Source organism: Mercenaria mercenaria, chromosome 7 (assembly GCF_021730395.1).
Source record: "Mercenaria mercenaria strain notata chromosome 7, MADL_Memer_1, whole genome shotgun sequence".
Taxonomy (NCBI): Eukaryota; Metazoa; Mollusca; class Bivalvia; order Venerida; family Veneridae; genus Mercenaria; species Mercenaria mercenaria.
In genome coordinates, this window is record NC_069367.1 from 35,804,432 (window position 1) to 35,824,565 (window position 20,134).

Genomic DNA, 20,134 nt, shown 5'->3' on the forward strand with positions numbered 1-20,134 from the left:
TTAAATTGCGTATAGCAAACAAAACACAGACGACCCTGTTATTTTATTTGTTGAATTTTGTAAATATGTTCTGAAGTTTAGAAAATATCATGGTTTAATCAAATTATGTATTGTAGAAAAAAATCGATCCGAGTATGTTTTGCTATCGGCAAGTCTAGAATACAAACACTGAATGAAAATCATTTCATTAGAATAATTTGCGGTTTAGAAAACACTTGCTTTACGTCAAATTATTGTCGTAATGAACATTTTGTAACTTTGGTAAACTTGATATTTTTCATAATATTAGTTCGAATAAGAGGAAGCTAAGAGCGTGAGAAACATTTTTGTACTTTTTGCAATTAATTGTATTCTTATTTTTTAGACCGTAACGTCGCAACTAAATAAAGAATCTCAATAAAATTATTATCAATAAATGGAAGTATAAATGAGAAAATGTGACTTGATTGCTTCTAACATATTATTTCCCTAATTGTACTAAGTCATTTTAACATGTCTGGACCGCAGCTGTCCAGTTTCTGATGGAAATACACTGAAAAAAATGTTACTGGTAATAAAAGAACGTGTAGAACACAATAATAATGAGAGTAGTGTTACAAGTTATAACGACATAAGGACTTGTGCCCCCTCCCCCCACCCCACAATGTTCCTTTATTTGTTCGTTTTGTCCTAGTGTGTTTGCTTTGTTTGTGAGTGTGTGTGTTGGTAGTATGCATATTTTTTCATGGTTAAGTTTAAAATTTGTGAATCAAAACGAAATTCAAACTTGGTTTGGTCTGATATTGTACGAACAATAAAAGTTTGTCAGTCCCAACTTTCCTCTGACATTTTGATTAAAGTTATAAATTGTATTTCGTTGCCACTTGCGTTTCTTTATGTGCTGAAATACCATATATAAATGAACACCACTTAGTTTTTCCCATAACTGTATGAGAAAATCGAAAGCACAAAATAAAGAAAAACGAGGTATACCCCACATTTTGTTGCCGAAGTCTTTACATTGCTTTAGTGCCCCTGGGGCGATTAGATCTTTTTAATTTCCTGTTTCTCATAGTTTGCATTGCTCGTTTGATGGAAATATTGTAATTTCAATTTTGAATGTCGTTGTCATTCCAGTCAATAACTTTTATCACGTTTTTTCCGTAATGCTTTTAAAAGAACGAATCAGTTACTGAGATTTTGCAAATAACAATCAATCATGGTAAATCATTTCAAAGCTAGTATGTAATATATAGGAATTGTGAACAATCAGTTGTAAAAAGGGCATGTATCCCGAAAATTTGATTAACACTAAGAAATTTAAAAAGTAAAATTTTTGAAATATAAAGATCATATGATGTCTATGTATCACAACTTACTCGTTTCCCAACATCTTACTCGAATTTAGAGGATTTTCATTATAAAGATGTTTATATTATAAAAAATGGTTGTTACAACAGGGTAAGTGCTATCATAAACTACGGAAGGCTTTTACTTAATTTTACCATTTTTAGTAACAGAAGATATCGAACGTGGTATGGTACATCCCATAGAAGGTTATTCATAATGCTTATTTTAAACCAATATTTGTGAAATATGTTACAAAATTTGTAAAAGTGTCATCAGTAATCAGCTCATGCCTGTTAAAATACTTGCAAGTTCGTAATCAAAGCAATTCATCACGAACGCTGCTGTTGTTGTTTGTTCTCACATTTCTTCATTTCTTTTGTGTTGGCCTCCATTTGATGACATTTACCTACCGTAATTCACACCTTTTTGTATTGAAAACAGTATTCCGCGCACTAGAAAAGCGATCGGCGCCAAGTGTTTATTTCTGTAAACCTAATTACAGTTAATCAAATATACATTGTATAAATAATCAAAAGCGAGCGTAATCATCCTATCTGTCTTAAATCTGGTATATTAGCTTTCAGTCCAATTCCATTAACACATTTGCTGTATATTATTCATGTAATGACTTACAAATAAAATATGTTTGAACCAAATCTGGTATATGAAATTTAGACTAATGTAACACTTCTTTACTGGCTTCATCGTCTGCATATTATTATCGAATAATAATTATTTCGGCAAATAGGCAAACGCTTAAATTTTTAAGTCTTTATCTGAAAAAAAACATAAAAGGTAAGGGTAGATTTCCCGGAAGCACAAACACCCCAAACATAGCCATAGAGCCATGCACCGAAAAGTAGGCCCAAACCAGAAAGAAGCTGTAACGGAAAAATATTGTAGACGGATTGCTTGAAAACTCTAACAACCAGTTCATTATACACATGTAAATATATGCAAAATACAGAAAAATGGAGAACGGTAAGGGGTAGATAAAATGGTCGGATGTAGGGGGAAGGTTGAGCAAGCCACACAAAGAAGCCATATATCATCAGAAACTGTATCGGAAAGATACAGTTAACGGGTTGCTTTGAATATTCATCAACAAGTTTAAATTTTACGAATTTTATACAAATAGGAATTAGGTAAACAGAAAGGTCTTATCTTTTCACGTAAATCATTTATAATTACCATCATCAGAACACAAAAAAATAATACATTTTGCTGTGGTGGATCTGTAAGAAAAAAAGTCGCGAATCAATGAAATGTGAATCTAGAATTTACAACATTGCATAGGAATGCAGGAAATGTAAGGGTTACAATTAAGGTACCAGTGAATCAAGTATCAATAATGTAGATCTAATTATTGATGGTAAAGCATAGTGGTTGTAAGAATGCTGCCTACAGTCAAATCAAAAAACGTAGCGGCAACATATATCCCTGCACATTTGTTTAAGATCAGTTACAATTTTTGAAAACAAGAAACAGTGGTGATCTTATTGGTAAGATGTAATTATTATAATATTTTATGTAAGTATGTTCTCGATATCTATCTGATTGTCTGTTTTGGTAGTTATTCATTAGTTTAGTTTATACCAACTTACTTTAGCTCGATTGCTACGAGAGCTTCAAGCTTATTGTAACCACTCTCGAGTCCGCTTCCTGGGAAAACCCGTACTGGTGTCATATGAAAAGTCATGGTCGTGACCCCAGTGGGGCTCGAACCCAACGACCCCTGGATTGAGCGGCGGTTATTCATTAGCCGGTTAAAACAAGACAACCATGTCACATTGAGATTCTTAGTTTAGATAGATTACAATTCTGGTAGAGTGTCATTGGAGAAACAATTGTTGCCCTGCCCTATTACTCTGAAAAGTGGTTTGCAGATTCATAGGAAATATTTCGAAAAGTTTTTCAAAGAGACTTATTGGAATACCACTATAGCTAGCTTTTCTGTGGAGTTATTTCAAAGTATGAGCAGGGTGTAAGGCAGCTCTGTATGACGTCTATGGAATCGGAATGAATCATGCAGTTTAGAGAATACATTTATGAAATTTGAAAATTTATTTTATTTCTGACCAAGTGGCCTTGTTATTTTGTATGTTTCCATTATAATTACATGTGTATATAGCGAAATGTGATCGCGCTCCGCTAGCCGTCATGTTTTGACAAGTTGGAATAATTTGAACAGTCTCGCTGAGTATTTGTTGCATAGAAGACAATTAAAAATTGAGTGAATTAATGAGAGAAAATAGAATGTGCAACACAGTCCATGTCCCGTAGAATCGGCTTAATCGAATTTTGTATTAAAATTTCATAATAGTGAACAGGGATGGATTCCATTCTCCCAACGACCCAGAAAATATAATAACACTGAATCAAAGTACGGGGAGAATTTCAACAGCCATAACACGGCACTTAAAAACTGCTTCTGGTAGAGGTTATAGAATATGGAAAGATCCTTTGGAAGTATAGAAGGCATCCCTTACGTCTCCTAAAATCGGCTTTTTAAATTCTGTAATAGTAAAATTGAATGGATTCTATACACTCAACGGACTAGAAGATATAATATCTCTGACTCGAAGTACGGGGACAAGTTAAACAGCCACAATACGGCTCTTAAAGACTGCTGTTGTGGGGGTTAATGCCAAGCCCAAATAACACTACCATAACACGGATTTCGACAAAACAATGTTGAAGTATTTTGTCTAATAAGATTTTGTAATTGTTTAATGTATTATCTGACGAAATCTTGCCTTAAATGAGCATTGTAATGACTTTAATATGTACCAGTTTTATGACATAATTTATTTTTTCATCGACTACGACTGTGTGTTTCACATAAAGAGACTATTCTAACGAACCTAAATCGTTATAATATTTTGAATGATCATATAATATATTATCTGATAAAAAAAGAGTGTTCATACTCAAACATTTAGTCTGCATAAACACTTATTCAGCAAAGGAAATGACTGCCTTGCCATCTACTACTTGTATAGGAATACTTGACAGTTGAATAGTTAGATATCAACACGTTTATTATTCATAATGTATCTATCTTTCTACAATGATCTGTCTGTAAATGATAATGTGTTCTCTCATATTAAATGATAAACGTTTTTTATATTGAACTGCTAAATCGTAATGTTTTTCATAAAACATTACTTCCCCAATGCTCCGACATAACTACATACTCCCGTCTGTAAATTGGATGTTTTATAACATATATATTGCAATCTAACAAGTTATCAATAGTGAGCAAGTATGTGTTTCCCGCTTAACGGTAATAAGGCACGTTTTGTAAGAAATTAAGTCGTACACTTTTATTTTACACTGTAGAATTTTACATATTTTCACCTAAAGATCAAACACAGTGCACTGTCAATGACACTGTGTACCTTTCTGCAGACCGTAAAATATTTGGCAACTTCTTACGTGAAAACAATTTGCCAAGCAGGAATTGTATTTTTGCTTTTACTCAACCTAGATCTGATAACTTTTTTTATTTGCAGGTAAGAAAGTAAGATGCACGTGTGTGTTTGATACAATGAGTGATAGCACGCTATGAGGAAATATCTCTGCGATAGAAACAATAATACAACATCACGAACTACTGATTGTTTGTGATCAGTAGCGAACTATCTTAGATATTCGGACGAGGAAATTTACACTTGCTGTATAATAGAAAACAGGTCTGTACAATATATTTTATTCACTGAACTCGTAATGGAATATTTCTTGTATGTTTGAATTGGATTGTTCGAAGTATTCGTGCATGTATTATCAAGTACTCATACGAAGTAAATGTAGTCTTATTGTAACCCTGGCTTCCCGTAGTTTGTTTGGTAATGCGTAACAAAGAAGTCATAGGAACAGCATAGTTATTTATTTCTGTTCAGCTTTGAATAATAAATTGACATGAAATCTTCTCGTAAAACCAGTCTATTAATATACCACGTGGAGATTTCTAACATCAAAACGCTCAAACGTCGCTCTGAAATTAACAATTACACATGTTTTACTATATGATCCTGTCAGCTGGTACGCAATAACTAAAGATATATAATATACCTGTCGTCATTCATATAAATGATAAAATATAGAACAGTTCTGTACTTGTACTTGTGGTTCGACAGTTCTTTTTACAATTTAAAACAATACAATCTTTAATCATAAGTGTATAATAGGTCCATTAACTAGCAAAAGCTTTACATATCAAAAGTGCAATAAATACACATGTAAATACAAAGAGATACATGTATGGAATACATATACATTTGTCAATAGTAACACAAATACTTAGACTTTTAAAAATTACTTAAAAAATCTAAATTTCAAGACATTTTTACAATCAAAAAATCTTTGCGTAGTGTAAGAACTAAATAATACGGTCCGACAATGAGGTAATAGATGTAAAAACAATTTATGCAATACTGATTAGATGTAAACTCAATTAATGTAACACTCAGTGTCTGGAGGACACGGTAACATTGACATACAAGAAAAGGATGCTTGTTTGCCTACTTTCCTTGCAAGAAAGAATTATTTTACGTGAGAATTATTTTCTAAAACGAGTGTGTTACCAGTGTACATGGTGTATGCCCGGTTAGATTAACTATAGCTTAAAATATATCCAGATACATGAAAGAGTTCCTTCTTGCTCATTGTTGTTAATGAAGCATTGTCCTTGATTCACAAGGGACAATGTTTAGTGTAAAATTAGATGAGTTTATAATCTAACATAATAAATATCTACAAACCTACAAGTATTTAACCTAATACATGTACGCTTCCAGTTGCTATAAAACTTCTTATGGTACATATACATTGCGGGTATTCTACTACTAGTCGCTTTTTGCCGAAATAATGTCCCGCTGTGAACAATGTCTCTTTAAATTCATTCATTAAACTGTCAGACCAGTGCGAACGTGTACTGCAGATCGGGATTGGATATGAAGCAGCTGTAAGGTGGATGGATTTATTCTGAATATACATCTTGTCAAGTCTTTACTGCTAGCCGCTGTGCCTTAGGTCTAGTGTATTATAGTGGTGATTTGTTCATCTGTCAATAAGTTCTTAGATAACTTTTCAGACAGGTAGTGATCTTTAATGTAACACTAAGCTTCTTGCTGTTACTTATATCTTAAGATTTTAATCTAAAAGCGAGAACACTTTAATCCCTTGCGTATTCCTCTACACTGACTTAAATAATTTACACTTGTCTTATCATTTAAGACAAACGCCAGAAGGGAGTATTCAAAACCTCAAAACTATCACGACTTAGACAAGTTAGTTGTGTGTGTCTGATTATGATGTGGATAAGGCAATGATTTGTCTATCTTTCTAAAACAGAGGCTGCATACAATCATTGTAGTGAAAATGTATTAACGTTACAGTGTATTGTAGCTATATTTCAATTGTAAATAATTCAGTTCTTGTACCTGTATAGGATATAATATTCAGAATATATGTACAGAATAAAATTATTTTCAACAGCATTTCATTCATGAAGATGCGACCGTCCCATTTTATTTGTTATATTTACATTACAATTTGTTTATCAGCCGACAACTGAATTTGCCGGTACGGACAATATGCAAAAAAAATCTTGGATATTACTCAAATATTTTCTAACAAATCGCCATTTTTGCTTCTGATTTTTATTACAAGAATGATCGTATATCTAGCTGAAATATTATTTGACGGATTTAATTGCGATGGTTAGAATTTGAAAAGAAGACAGCAATTTACTTCTCAATAATATAGCATTTGGTAAGTGAAAAAAAAACAACACAAAACTGCTTTTATTATACCATGCGTTCTCTTTCATTCATTCACTTATGTCCCTTTCCGCAAATTAATCTAATGGCTCCACTAATTGCTATACTATGTGCTTCTGCGTGGCAAGGTAGCAACATAAGCGTTTATAATTAATGTCAATAAAAACTCATTTTCGTGAGCTGGACACGTTAGCATTAAAGGCAACATTTCAATATTGGTTCATATTCCACACAGTTAATCAATGACGTAATAAGAAAGGTTGCGCGATAGTTGTAGGATTTTACATTTTGATTACTATTCTATTAAGAAGCAAATCTAAATCCCACGTTTTGGAGATTGCCTGCTCAAAACAACACATGAAACAAATCACATAAATGTTGCTTTTTATTTTTCTTCTGCAAAATGTTAGTTACTTTAAGTCAAAGTGCCAAGCTTTTACCTGTACTGCACTGTTTAATCAAGTTACTAGTTATCGCTTACGGCTTCACTACATGCGCACCCAAGTCAAGTTTAAGTCGAGATATACGTTTTACAAGTCTACAGTATCCTGGCATCTTTCTTGTTGTTGCGTTTGGTACGAACACCCTGCAGTCTAAATTGAACTATAGAAATTGATTATACCTAGATATTTTAACAAAACTATGTGAATATGAAACGTTTGCGAGATATTATGTTTTATATAAAAATTATGTCAGTTCTGTGCCCCCCTTACATTACTCCATGACTTTATCCTGTTGTTGCAAAATTTAGATAAAAGTGAGGGGAAAGATTTGTACTCAATGAGCATTGGCAGTACGTTCATGCGTTTCTATGATTTGATCAGTATCGTTGTTCGCATTCCTTAATGGGTGAAAACTACTGCAGTATACACATGCATGTTTTGTTCTCAATGTTGTATATAAATCATTAAAATCACAAGCCAGATTGTTGACTGGTTGCTGTAAAATCAACTGTTGATTGTATTTCTAATAAGAATACAAATGCATTTGTGTTCAATGTCCGACGAAAATACAATCTCCGGCTTGTCGCGGAAATCAAAAATCACGTTCTTAATGAAAAAGGTTATGCCTTATTTTGTTGCCGAAGTCTATATATTTCTTTATTGTCCCAGTGCGATTGGATTTCCTTAATTTCCTGTTTCAAAAGTTTTGTTTTTTATTATTCGAATATTGTATTTTCAGGTTAAAATGTCGTAGTCATTCCAGTCAATAACTTCTTTAGTGGTTTGCAGTTTAATACAATTTACAGTTTCTGAGCTTTCAAATGTACATTTGTGTATCAGAGATGGTTATGAAGCAGTCCCATACCGTGACTCAAATTACCACCCCTGACTGAAATGAAATAAAATTGATAATTACGTCACGAGTTGGAATAGTTATTAAATAACTGAAATAAGGTTTGAACAGAACGAGCCTGTACTTGTCTGTAGAGGACACGCCTCTAGATAGATATCTGAGCGAGTCTTTTCCATAACAGTCAAAACGTCAATGCTTGTAGAATATATCAAATGTAAAAGTAAATATGATTTCTGTTTATGTTTTGTTATATGATAATACCATTCATATCTTATCCCAATTTGGGTCTTATTTTATTGTAACAAATGTGATACGATTTGTAAATGTCCGCTATTTTGGACACAAAAAGATTAATAAGTTTCAGTTATTACTTCATTTGTTACTATAAAACTAGAGGATGAACAATATTTTTCATGTAAACGTATGTTAAACATTCGAAATTATCATACAACCGCCATTTGATAAATAAATAATTATGTAAAACATATATCTAAAACTCCTTTTTCATGTTGTTGTTGTTGTTGTTGTTGTTACTTTACTAGCGTTCTTTAATTGCAATTGGAGTTTATATGCCCGTTTGGTTTGCAATTGAAACGAAAATATACACATTCAGAGTCAACTGTATATGATATCATTGTCGTTAATTTGCAGATTAGATTAAAGGTATGATTCCAAAGGCTATTTCGTGTCTTTGAGTTCGTGGAGAGAGAGCGAGAGAGAGAGAGAGAGGGGAGAGAGAGAGGGGGGGAGAGAGAGGGGGGAGGAGAGAGAGAGAGAAGCGCGAAAACTTAAAGCGTATACATAGGTAAATACGGTTGTAAATATATAAACAATGAAATATCTAAACTACTGTGAATTACATTTGATGGTATTGCAAAATAGATAAAAACATGATGACATTTAAAAAGTGATCAATATGACAAAATCTAATCAACATATATAATATATTTCAAAAATACTAAAGTTATTTAAGATTTTGTGTTCATAATAGTATTCAATGATCTAACCAAAGATCCCTGAAAGTAGTTCAAAATATTATTTACCAAATGGGACTCGACTCGAGTTTAAGATAAATAATGAAAAATTGTATTTGTTAGGTGGCTTAATTCTGATGGAAGAAAAGTCACTACAGCGATTAAGGTGAATTAAAGTATTTGCAACGCAATAAATGTAACTTGCATAGTGCAAGAACAGTAACAGAAAAAAGGCAAAAACTGAGCACAAAACTTTACAGCAAATGTACAAAGGAATTAATTTGATACATTGTCTTCGGATAAGAGAACTGCATGCTTAATGCCAAATTTATTCGTATTAATCTGGTATTAGAAAGTGATGAAATGCAGAAATATATATTATAAAGGAATGAGAGGAACGGAGATAGAGATGAGATGAAGAAGATGGAGGCGAATCATCTAAGGTTTGAGACTAACAATATAGTTGTAGCATAGGGATTAGTATTATTAATGATTTTCACATTTTCAGAAAATAGTTTCTATGAACCACTCAGAGTTTTGTAAGGTGTGTTTCAGTTGCTTGATTTATCACGTAAAATTAGTCAAGAATTAATTACTTCTTTGCAATGTCATTATAATTTGTTTGTAATTGATGAGAAGCATTGGCATAATTGGCTTTCGATGCATACATTGAATGCTTTAATAAAACCTGTAGTTATCAACGAATCAATTGAATTGTCATGTAACCTACGTAAATATAATTACACTGTATATGTCAAATGTAATAATCATTTTCCATAATCAGATGTCTTGTATGTTTTCAAGACATAAATCTTATATTTAATGATAACAGTCCTTAATTGTCTTTTTCAAGGGAAAGACCATCTTGTAGAATATTACTCGACGTAACGTCGTACTAAATTAATTTAAGGAATGCGTGGACGGTGCAATAATGACCTTAAATGTCAATATATAATGCTTCTAGTTGGCATTAAATTATAATCCTCTTTAATCACCCTTAGCGCGTTCTACAGATGTACTTTCCACAGTCAAGTCAACTAAAAACATACGGTCAATCAACACTGAACGTACTTCGTTAAACGTGCTCATCACTCAAGTTCTAACTGGAATACATTTTGTCAACATCAAGATTGTCTAACCTTCGCTTACATTAGTAACCATATCTTAATCATTTTCACTGATTTGTGCGTACATATAAATATACATGCGTCTTGTTTTTTCCAGTTTTTATTGCATGGGATGTTAAAGAAAACTTGTCGCATCTATACTCACAGAGTCAGGTATAATTATCAATAAGCAGAACCATCCTACCCAGAAACCAGACAAAAAAAAGTGGTCTTATAGAGAGTCTGGGTGGACATAGTTAAAACGCTAGTGTGAATATTTCTTGTTTGTAAATGTTATTCCAAGCTGCCAGTGCTTAATACAGATTATTGTGGCAATTTTGTTTCGATACATTGGATTGAAAAACTAATAATTTGGAAATATTCCATTTATTCATACTAATTTACAGATCATTATGACAATCATTGATAAAACTGATAAACTCAAAAACTACAACAATTGTAAGAACCGAATAGAAAGTATAAAAACATATGGAGTAAAATAATATGTGGAATGACTAGCATGATAAAAAAACATAGCTAATAATGTTGTTAGTAGAATTTACTCCATTGACTAGCAAAAACTGCATTTTTAGCTCATACAAAATGTTATTAAAAGACAGCTCATATTATTTCTCCAATACTATCAAAAACTGACCATTTTTGCCGGTGTTGTTCTATTTTGTTATGTATTGTGGCTATTTCCTGTTCTATTTTAATTCGTAATTTCAAATATAAAATAAAATTGTCAAAGACAGGTAAGAGTTTTCTATTTTTCACCTGAAAAATATAGGATTTCATTAAAAAGATCAGAAAGTTTATTACATTTCTATTTTGTCCACTTACTAAATGACCAGGATTGTCACATACTTATTGGATAGTGGATGATAGAACGTAATTGTTAGTCATTTGAGTAAGTTTTGAAAATAAAAATGTAAAATGAAAACGGGTTGTGACAATGAAATAAATGTATAAAATGATTGTACACTTACAATTCACAAGAAAACATGGATCGTCTTCTACGGAAAATTAACTAACCGCTAAAATGCATAAATAAATATTTAAAATGAGTATGATATCTAAACAATACATAAACTGTAGTAATAAATCCAAAACTCTATCATCACACCAATAAAGTTCTCACTCATAAAAATTAATACAGGATGGTTCTTAATGTGTACTGATATCATTGAATTATAGTTTGGACAATTTCTGAATGCTTCATCGATTCCATTTACTATACGAGAAAGAACGTTAAGACATTAACAAAGCAGACAGCTGTTGCTAGGAAAGGAATACTAAATCAAAAATGTATGAATATTAGGTATTTACTGCTTGATCAGAAATCATCACTTTTGAAAACATGGCTTTCGGTGTTTACATGTCAAGCACGATTGCCTGTAATACTTTAAGGCTATACCGAGCAGAAAAATGACCAGTTATCTTCAAAATTGCATGATATATAAATCAATTATTTAAAATCTTAGAATTATTTATGCTTGTTTTGTTTACACACGATTTCAAACAAGCGATAGGAGAAAGAATGTGTAAACAAGTTGTTCCGCGTATGAACAGCTACAACACTTCCATACTACGTCATTTAAAGGTAGATAATTCAGTTGTATAATATCACAATTAATCAGAGTTTTCCATTGAAAATGTATTACTTTGTGTTTTAGCAAATATCTTTAATAAGATTTAAGACTTTAGTCCAGTAAATAAATAGCAGTCTTTAAGTTTATAGGAATTATCATCAATCTATATTTGAACTGTTTCAGAGTTTTGAAATATTTCAGTGTTTCATATTTTGAAACAGTCACTGATTCAAACAGTGTGAATTTCGTTTTATAATGTTCACTGGTCTACGGAACTAATATATATCTCGTAAACGGAAAAAGATAATTGCACTTTTCCCTAATATACATATACACCTGAATAATTTTATAGGTATATATAGCTTTTATCAAAGTAAAGACTAGTACTCTCTCACGTATTGAAATGTAAGCGAAATCTGAAAATTTCATAAAATTAACAACATTATGACACCATGCTCTTTCATCTATAAATTTTCAACTGTCTGCCAAAAACATGCTCCGATTGGTTTGTAAATTAAACATATTTTTAGCATAACTAACTATTTACAGTATTAGTTTATTTAACAATCATGCTAATTGACACAACAAATACGCATTGCCCTGGATTAAGTTAAACCAGAGTCAAAGTCCGATTTTAAAATCAAAGACAGGATTACTGAAAATTAAGTAGACAGACGGTCTTAGATTTAAATTCAAAATAAATGACCTCAACTTTTATCTCTGCTGAACACGATTGATTATGTCTTTGCGACCAGTGCAGATCATGATCAGCCTGCTCATCTGTGCAGTCTGATCATGATTTGCACTTTTCGCCATTCAATCAGTATCATTTTGGTATGTACCCAATGGTACTGTTCAAAATGAAAGATGTACATCTTCAGTATAGACATTTAGCAGGTTAAGGGTTAAAAGCATTTAATGAAAATAGAAGTACAGTTGAATATCGTTACCTCGATATCGGTTAGCTCGATATTCCGGTTAGCATGATGTGTTTTAGTCGGTCCCGAATTTTCCCTATATATTCTAATGTAATTATTTATCATTACCTCGATATGATTAGCTCGATATTTTGTTTAGCTCGATGTGGTTTTTCAGTCCCGTCAACTTACCTGTAATGATTTTACACCTGGTTTCGTCGATATCACAGCGTGTCAAAAATATCCATGTTATTTGGAAGGTGTAAAGCAACCTATTGTTGTCCGGCGATGTATTTATCATAATCAAGTTAGTGTGTTGTTATTTAATCTTTAATCCAGTTCAAATGTTTGGAAGTTTGCATTTAATTCCCAATAATTAGTCTTATAAAACAGCGGGCAAGCGGGCAATTGTTTTCAAATACAACAACTAATTTGGATGAAATATTTTTCTGTATCTGCCGTTTAGGATTGAGTAACAATATGGGTATTACACAGGTAAATATTTTCGTTATCGAACACAGTCAAAATGACAACTCAACTAGGAACATTACAGCTGCATTCAGACTTGTTTATGGAAGGAATAAAATGCTAAATTTTAATGTTTACACGTATATTTTGAAAATTTTAAAACTTAAATGTGTGTATGTACTATTTAATTAAGATGTTTTTTGTGTATAAAATTAAAATCATATTTACTTTTTATATTATTTCTTTCCCCTTTAAAACCCTCTGAAAAAAAAGCATTGGATATGGTGACAATATAGACGTCCGACACAAGTACAAAGTTGTCCCAGATAGTCGATATCGTTACGTCGAACTTCGGATACGTCGATGCAATTTTTACAGTCCCTTGAATATCGAGGTAACGGTATTCGACTGTACATACTTTCAGCTCATACAACACTTTGCGTACAATACATGTGTATGTATTAAATAGAGTCTGGTAATTTTAACAGTAGAAATATAAATTTCAGGTTATTGATACAGAAAATCTCTTTGTTTGCTTGGATATTTTCACAGACTCTCGGCGTACCTTTAATGTTTGTATATGCAAAGATAGTAAGTTGTTTAGTCCCCTTAAAATGAATAAATGAAGAAGTGGATATGGATCCTCAAACATTAAGGGATGTTTTTATATCGCTCAAGAGATAAAACGTTCTCAACAAATCTTTGCTTTCGTTTCTTTGATTCACCGATAGAATAGCTATTATAATAGTTCCATTGGCTATATTTAATTCAGCGACAAAACAGTATATACAATAAACTGTAATATTATCGCAGGTTTTTTTTTTTGTTTGAAAATTCTACAAAGATTGCCGCTATTACTTGAAAACTTACAAAATTAAAGATATCATATTACAATGTTCCTCTGTTGAGCCAATTGCGAGACCTTAAGTAAAGCATGTTCAAATCTGTGATTGCTCGGAAGTTTCCATAAATGTCATATAATTATGTTGTTTTGGGGAAGACAATTGAAATATATACTACATGAATGAAAACATAGAGTCATATACTTGACAAAATGATTTAAAGTATGTAGAAATACCTTTACTATAAATAATCTAGTGTACTTAACTGTGTGATTTAACCTTTAGCCTGCTGGTGGCAAGTGATTCTGCCTTTGCGACTAGTGCAGACCATGATCAGCCTGCAGGTCCATGCAGGCTGATCATGGTCGTCTGCACTGTTCGCTATTCAGTCAGTAAATGTTCAGTGAACACCCCTTTACCAAACAAGTGGTACTACCTAAATTGAAAGATGGGCCAGTCCATTTTAGAAATTTAGCAAGGTGAAGGTTAATAAAACACTGTTGAACATTTCTGATTCGTAAGGATAGTTACTATTTTCTTGTCACATGCTTACATATTTCACTGAAAATGTTGAAAATTTAAATACGAGCAAGAATACTTACTTTGAATACGCTAGCATTGTAGTAGATTATCAAATATGGAGAGAAAACAAGGGACAGTTCTTGTCATTATTTAAGTTCGCCTTTCAGCTGTCTTGATCTTTCGTTTATTACTACAGTGAAACAACTAGGTCTGATAGATTAAAAATAAACTGGGTCCATTTTTAAGGGGATAAAGCAGTTTGTATCATCGGTCGAATAACTGGTCAAAAAGTCATGGATTTGAATACAAAAGACTACCGAAAATGATAATGGCAAAATAATTAAGGGGTAACATAGAGATGCGAAAAAGTAATGTCATAGCGATCATGTAATTTTAGGATGGCTTCTTTTCCTCATATAAGCCATGTGTTTTTTATAAAGAATTTATTGCACAGGGTATCTTATTTCTGTTAGGACTGCAAACATTGACAAGTACTTATCGCCAGTATCGACGAACTCGGTATCAGCTGTCTACATAGAAATTTGATATGTCTCGCGAGCTACTAATTTGCAAGCAGATTTCAGTCCCACACACCGTTTTGCTGCTGCTGTTGTTTTTAAACATTTTTATCATCACTGGTATGAAAATTTGGACTTCAACAGACATTTTACATATTTTGGAGAAAAAAAGTCATGTAAAGGTGTCATCATCAATAACAACAACATTTTCATCATCTCCTTTGTCTTCCTCTCAGCCGTTATCGTCACAGCTAAACAAAACACATCATAATAATCACAAAAATAATAAAATAAAAATATTCTATTGCCGTTTATTATTGTATCAAGGTATAGTAAATTCCCTTCAGTGGATTTAGTAATACTGCCTTACATGTTAAAAATGTAAAACAAAAATAGAATTCAAAGGGAACATAATTGATAAAATAATCATAACAGAGTTACGGTCCTTTTGCTCTTCATTTCATATCGTTGTCGTCTTTTACTGAGAAATTCGGGTTAAAGTTTCTTCAGTTGTTACAAACAGTACATAAAAATATATTACTGTACGAGTCAAGAGGTGTATGTAAAGTGTGTCCGATCCGATAATTACACTGGTTTCAGTATTATTGAAGAAAAACCAACAATTATTGCCAACATTTCTAACTCTAGAAGGGGCAATTATTTTGTCAAGTAACTTGATATTAAAACGCTCGATATGATCCCAAAGGTATATATATGTGAAGTTTCAGTCCAAAGCATGAAAAGGGTTCAGAACTATCGACCGAAATGTCAAATCTGGTTCGATTTCAAGTGAAAAAAAGGACAAAACTTGGTCCATCGAAAACAAGTCATAGTTATGGGACCTGGTACAGCCAATCACAACTATGCGACAAAATATATTCCTTGACATTGTGTTAGCACACAGATAAGTAGAATAGGATGGAATAGAACTATGTATTTTTTTCTTATTGATAAAGCATATCGGACACATATGAATCCTGGATGAATTGAATTATTACAAGGCGTGACTACGTTGTACTGCTACGATACATTTCGTTTCTCAACGTTCAACTATTCAATCAACGAAATTCCCTAGATAATACAAAACACTAGACATTTAAAATACTCTTACGTGATATTTGTAAATTTACTTTATCACATAAATCAGAAACAAAGCAGCCAATCCAGTGCTATCCCCCCCCCCCCCCCCCCCTTTATTTATACAAATTTGAAAAACGCATACTCTACAATGTTTTTGCATTTTAGAATAAAAAAAAAATACAAACATACCGTATAAACGTAATGTAATTTTTCATTTAACTAAATTAAATTTGTTGAACGACTGATTTTTCACAGATAATTTTCATGTTTCTTGGCACTGTCACTCCCTGTATTATTAAACAAATTAGTATACTTACCATGTAACGCATTTTTGTCTGACACTTATATTTCTGTTGCCGTTTCAGGTTTCAAACAGACATCCGATATCGATCCCTCAATACATCATATCGAGGACTCTATTGGCAGCAGAAAAAAACTCATTAGCGAGTTTTCTCCTTAACAGGGATGAATATGTTTGCAGTGTCCACGTCCTGAACTATCTGTATTGCTTTGGCTTGATAATATATTGAAAACTTAAACCTTAGGAAAGAAAAATCCGTTAATTTGAAATATTGGTTTATATCGTTGCAGAATGAATTATTCTGAAAGAAGAAAATTGAATTTAAGGTTGTCGTAAATCAAAATGAAAGGATTTATGTATCTAAACATTAATTCATTATGTGAAATGTGAGAAGCAAAACTCGCGAATGTGCAATGAATTCGTAATAGGAAAGAAAACTTCAGAGAATAGTTCACGCGCACGAACTGTAAGAAAAGCATGGATATAAAAATGAAATACAGGATATTGTTCGGATTAGCTGTGATAGTTTGTATTCAGTGCAGTATAATAAAACCGTCGCATTTTGGAGAGGAACATGTATACAGCTTAGAAAGACGTAGCACAAAAGATGATACGCATGTTTCTACAGATAAAAATGGTCAGTCAGACACTTCGGATGGTGATAATGGGCATACTGGCAACGACACAGAGACTAACCACACTAAACATCATTCCATGCATGTGGCAAGCTGGCAATTTGATCGCGTGAAATCCCCTTTCATCATCGCTGTTTTCTTAATTTCAGCTGGAATCGCAAAACTAGGTAAGAATGTTTAAATATGATACAAAATTAGAGCCGAAAAAGATTGTGACATTGTATTACAATTAAAATTTAATCTTTAGACTGCTGGCGGCAAGAGATTCTGCCTTTGCGACCAGTGCAGACCAAGATCTGGCAAACGTTAGGATTTGTAAATTATGAAAATATTTTATTCTAACTATGGATGTATCTAATAAAATCTAAATGAAAATCCTTGAGAACGAAAGAATGCAACCAAGCAATTTTATAGCAGACTCGATTAGACTGAGTCTGGTCATAAGAGGTTATGAAAATTTCAACACCCTTCGAGTCCCCAGGTATCGGCTTAAGTGGAATTGTATTATGCATTTAATGAATGGACTCTCTCCACTGAACATCGCTTATTCCAAGTAAGGGGATACTATTTACGGTCGCTACATGACTCTTCTGGACAATAACAAGAAGTAAAAAAGGATCGATATACCTCGTTGTTGGAGATCTGAATATGAACAATAGTTTCCAGTTTTTGAATGACTTGCCGGTCAACAGTCAAAGCTATTATTCAATGTCCGAACACCGAGTTCTAAAAGTTTTGACTGTTGACCGGCAAGCTATTCAAAAACTGATTTATTACATGACGTCATATATAAATTTTCTTATTGAATGTAACCCACTCGCTTAGCTCAGTAGGGAGAGCGCCGATCTACGATCGCGGGGTCGTGAGATCATCATTCGGTCTCCACCTCTGATTCATGTGGGGAAATTGGCAGTTACTTGCGAAGAACAGGTTTGTACTGGTACAGAATCCAGGAACACTGGTTAGGTTAACTGCCCGCCGAAACATAACTGAAATAATATTGAAAAACGTCGTTAAACTGAAAACAAGGAAACAAATATTCCTGAATGTTGTAACAGCTAGAGTAGCACAAAGGTATTAAATTTTGTAAACGATAAATGGTAGTTACGATACATGGTAGGTCTGTTCCTTTGGGATATTTTGAAGTATCAATAGAAAACATTTGATGGAAAAATAAAACCAACTATTTTTTGTAAACTCACAATTTTTTCCTTTCTTCTATTGGGTAAATTTGTTAAAAAAAATGTAAAACTAGATGCATGTACCTTGTGGATATAAAAGAGGTTTTCCCGTCCATTTGGGCACACATCATCCACTTTCTTCGATGTACTTTTGTAATTCATGTACAGCAGAATTGTTCCAAAGAAATATATGTTAATCTGAAATGAAATTGTAGTCCTATTGCATTCAATCCGACAATAAAACCAGTATAATACGGGTTTGTAATATACATTATATAGCATGAGATTGCCAGAAACTCTCTTTGGTACAGTTTCCTGAAACATTGTGTATGTCTTGTTATTCACCATACCGTTTATTTCGACGATGTTTCCAAATAATGCGTTTTTCAAAGGATAAATTATATACTTATTTAACGGGTTGCCGGTCAATAGCTTTACTTGTTGACCGGTGAGCCTTTTTATAAATGTTTTATTTCATGACATCAAAAGTAATATTTCATATTCTTCTCTATTTTTTGACATTCGCACATTAAAATTTAGTTTAGAACTATAGACCCGTCAATAGTACAAACTATAGACTGATGAGTTATATAAGGAGCCTTAAAATAAATTTGATCACTTAGTAATGCATACATACAAAGCATGTTACTTGCGGTAAGCGTGTCGATTGTTATTACAAATAATTAACCGATCTAATATATTATTAATTATTCTCTTTATAAAGTTCGTACATCTATCACTCATATAATGACTCATATAATTATAAAATATTTCTAAATTATGAATAAAATATTTTTAATCACAACATGTGTTTACCTTAGCATAATAATAGGCCAAACAATGTAAAATACTGAAAGTTCTTAGAAATCAAAAACTAATCACTCAGATTTCAGTATATTTTTACGCAGAAGTAACACTATAAATATTTATCTGTGAGGTTATATAATTACTAGACTATTGTATTTGACAATGGTTTTGTTTTAATGAGTTTAATTTTTACACAGAACAATAATATGTCGTATGATGATGGCGGAGGAAGAACCAAGGTGTTTATTATTTCATGCACGAGCGTACATATTGGTAGAACCATCATCCTTAAGTAAGCTAGCTGAATATCTTCACTACGTAAAAGAATTATGCACCTTGAGCGAGCTGGGGGTAGTGGCAAGTGATTCGAAGTCAGTGACTTTCACAACAGGGATAATCCTTTGAACCTAACAAAATACATTTCTTGACAATAAACAACTTTGACGATCACTTGATTGATCAAGTCTCAGTCATTACTTTGATACTTGCAGCATCTAATTTAACAAGTATGTAACATTAAATTGTGCATCAGCAAATTTTCAGATTCAACAAAAACCCAAATCGCCGTAAGAGAAGACTTTCAAATGCAGTTTACATATTGCATGAACACTTCATAAGGTCGCCGACTTCAAATCACTTGCCCCTCATCGATGTTGGTTCGAGCCTCGCTCGGGGCGTTGTTCATGTGAGGAAGCCGTCCAGCCGGCTTGCGGAAGATCGGTGGTTCTACCCAGTTGCCCGCTCGTGATGAAATAATGCAAGGAGGGGCATCTGGGGTCTTCC

At 32.7% G+C, this 20,134-nt stretch overlaps 1 protein-coding gene across 3 annotated transcripts in view; it reads left to right on the forward strand.

Annotated features, from left to right (window-relative positions):
* The window catches only part of LOC123554422 (Na(+)/H(+) exchanger beta-like), a 133,787-nt gene that overhangs the window by 60,793 nt on the left and 52,860 nt on the right, over positions 1 to 20,134 (forward strand). For 2 of the 3 annotated variants that reach the window (XM_045344562.2, XM_053548101.1), the window contains exons 3-4: positions 4,845 to 5,024; positions 16,793 to 17,530. In XM_045344562.2, coding sequence (XP_045200497.2) covers positions 17,206 to 17,530 — 325 coding nt within the window. In that variant the 5' untranslated portion in view covers positions 4,845 to 5,024; positions 16,793 to 17,205. The remainder of the gene's footprint in view (positions 1 to 4,844; positions 5,025 to 16,792; positions 17,531 to 20,134) is intronic. The other variant, XM_045344564.2, reaches the window with a different exon arrangement.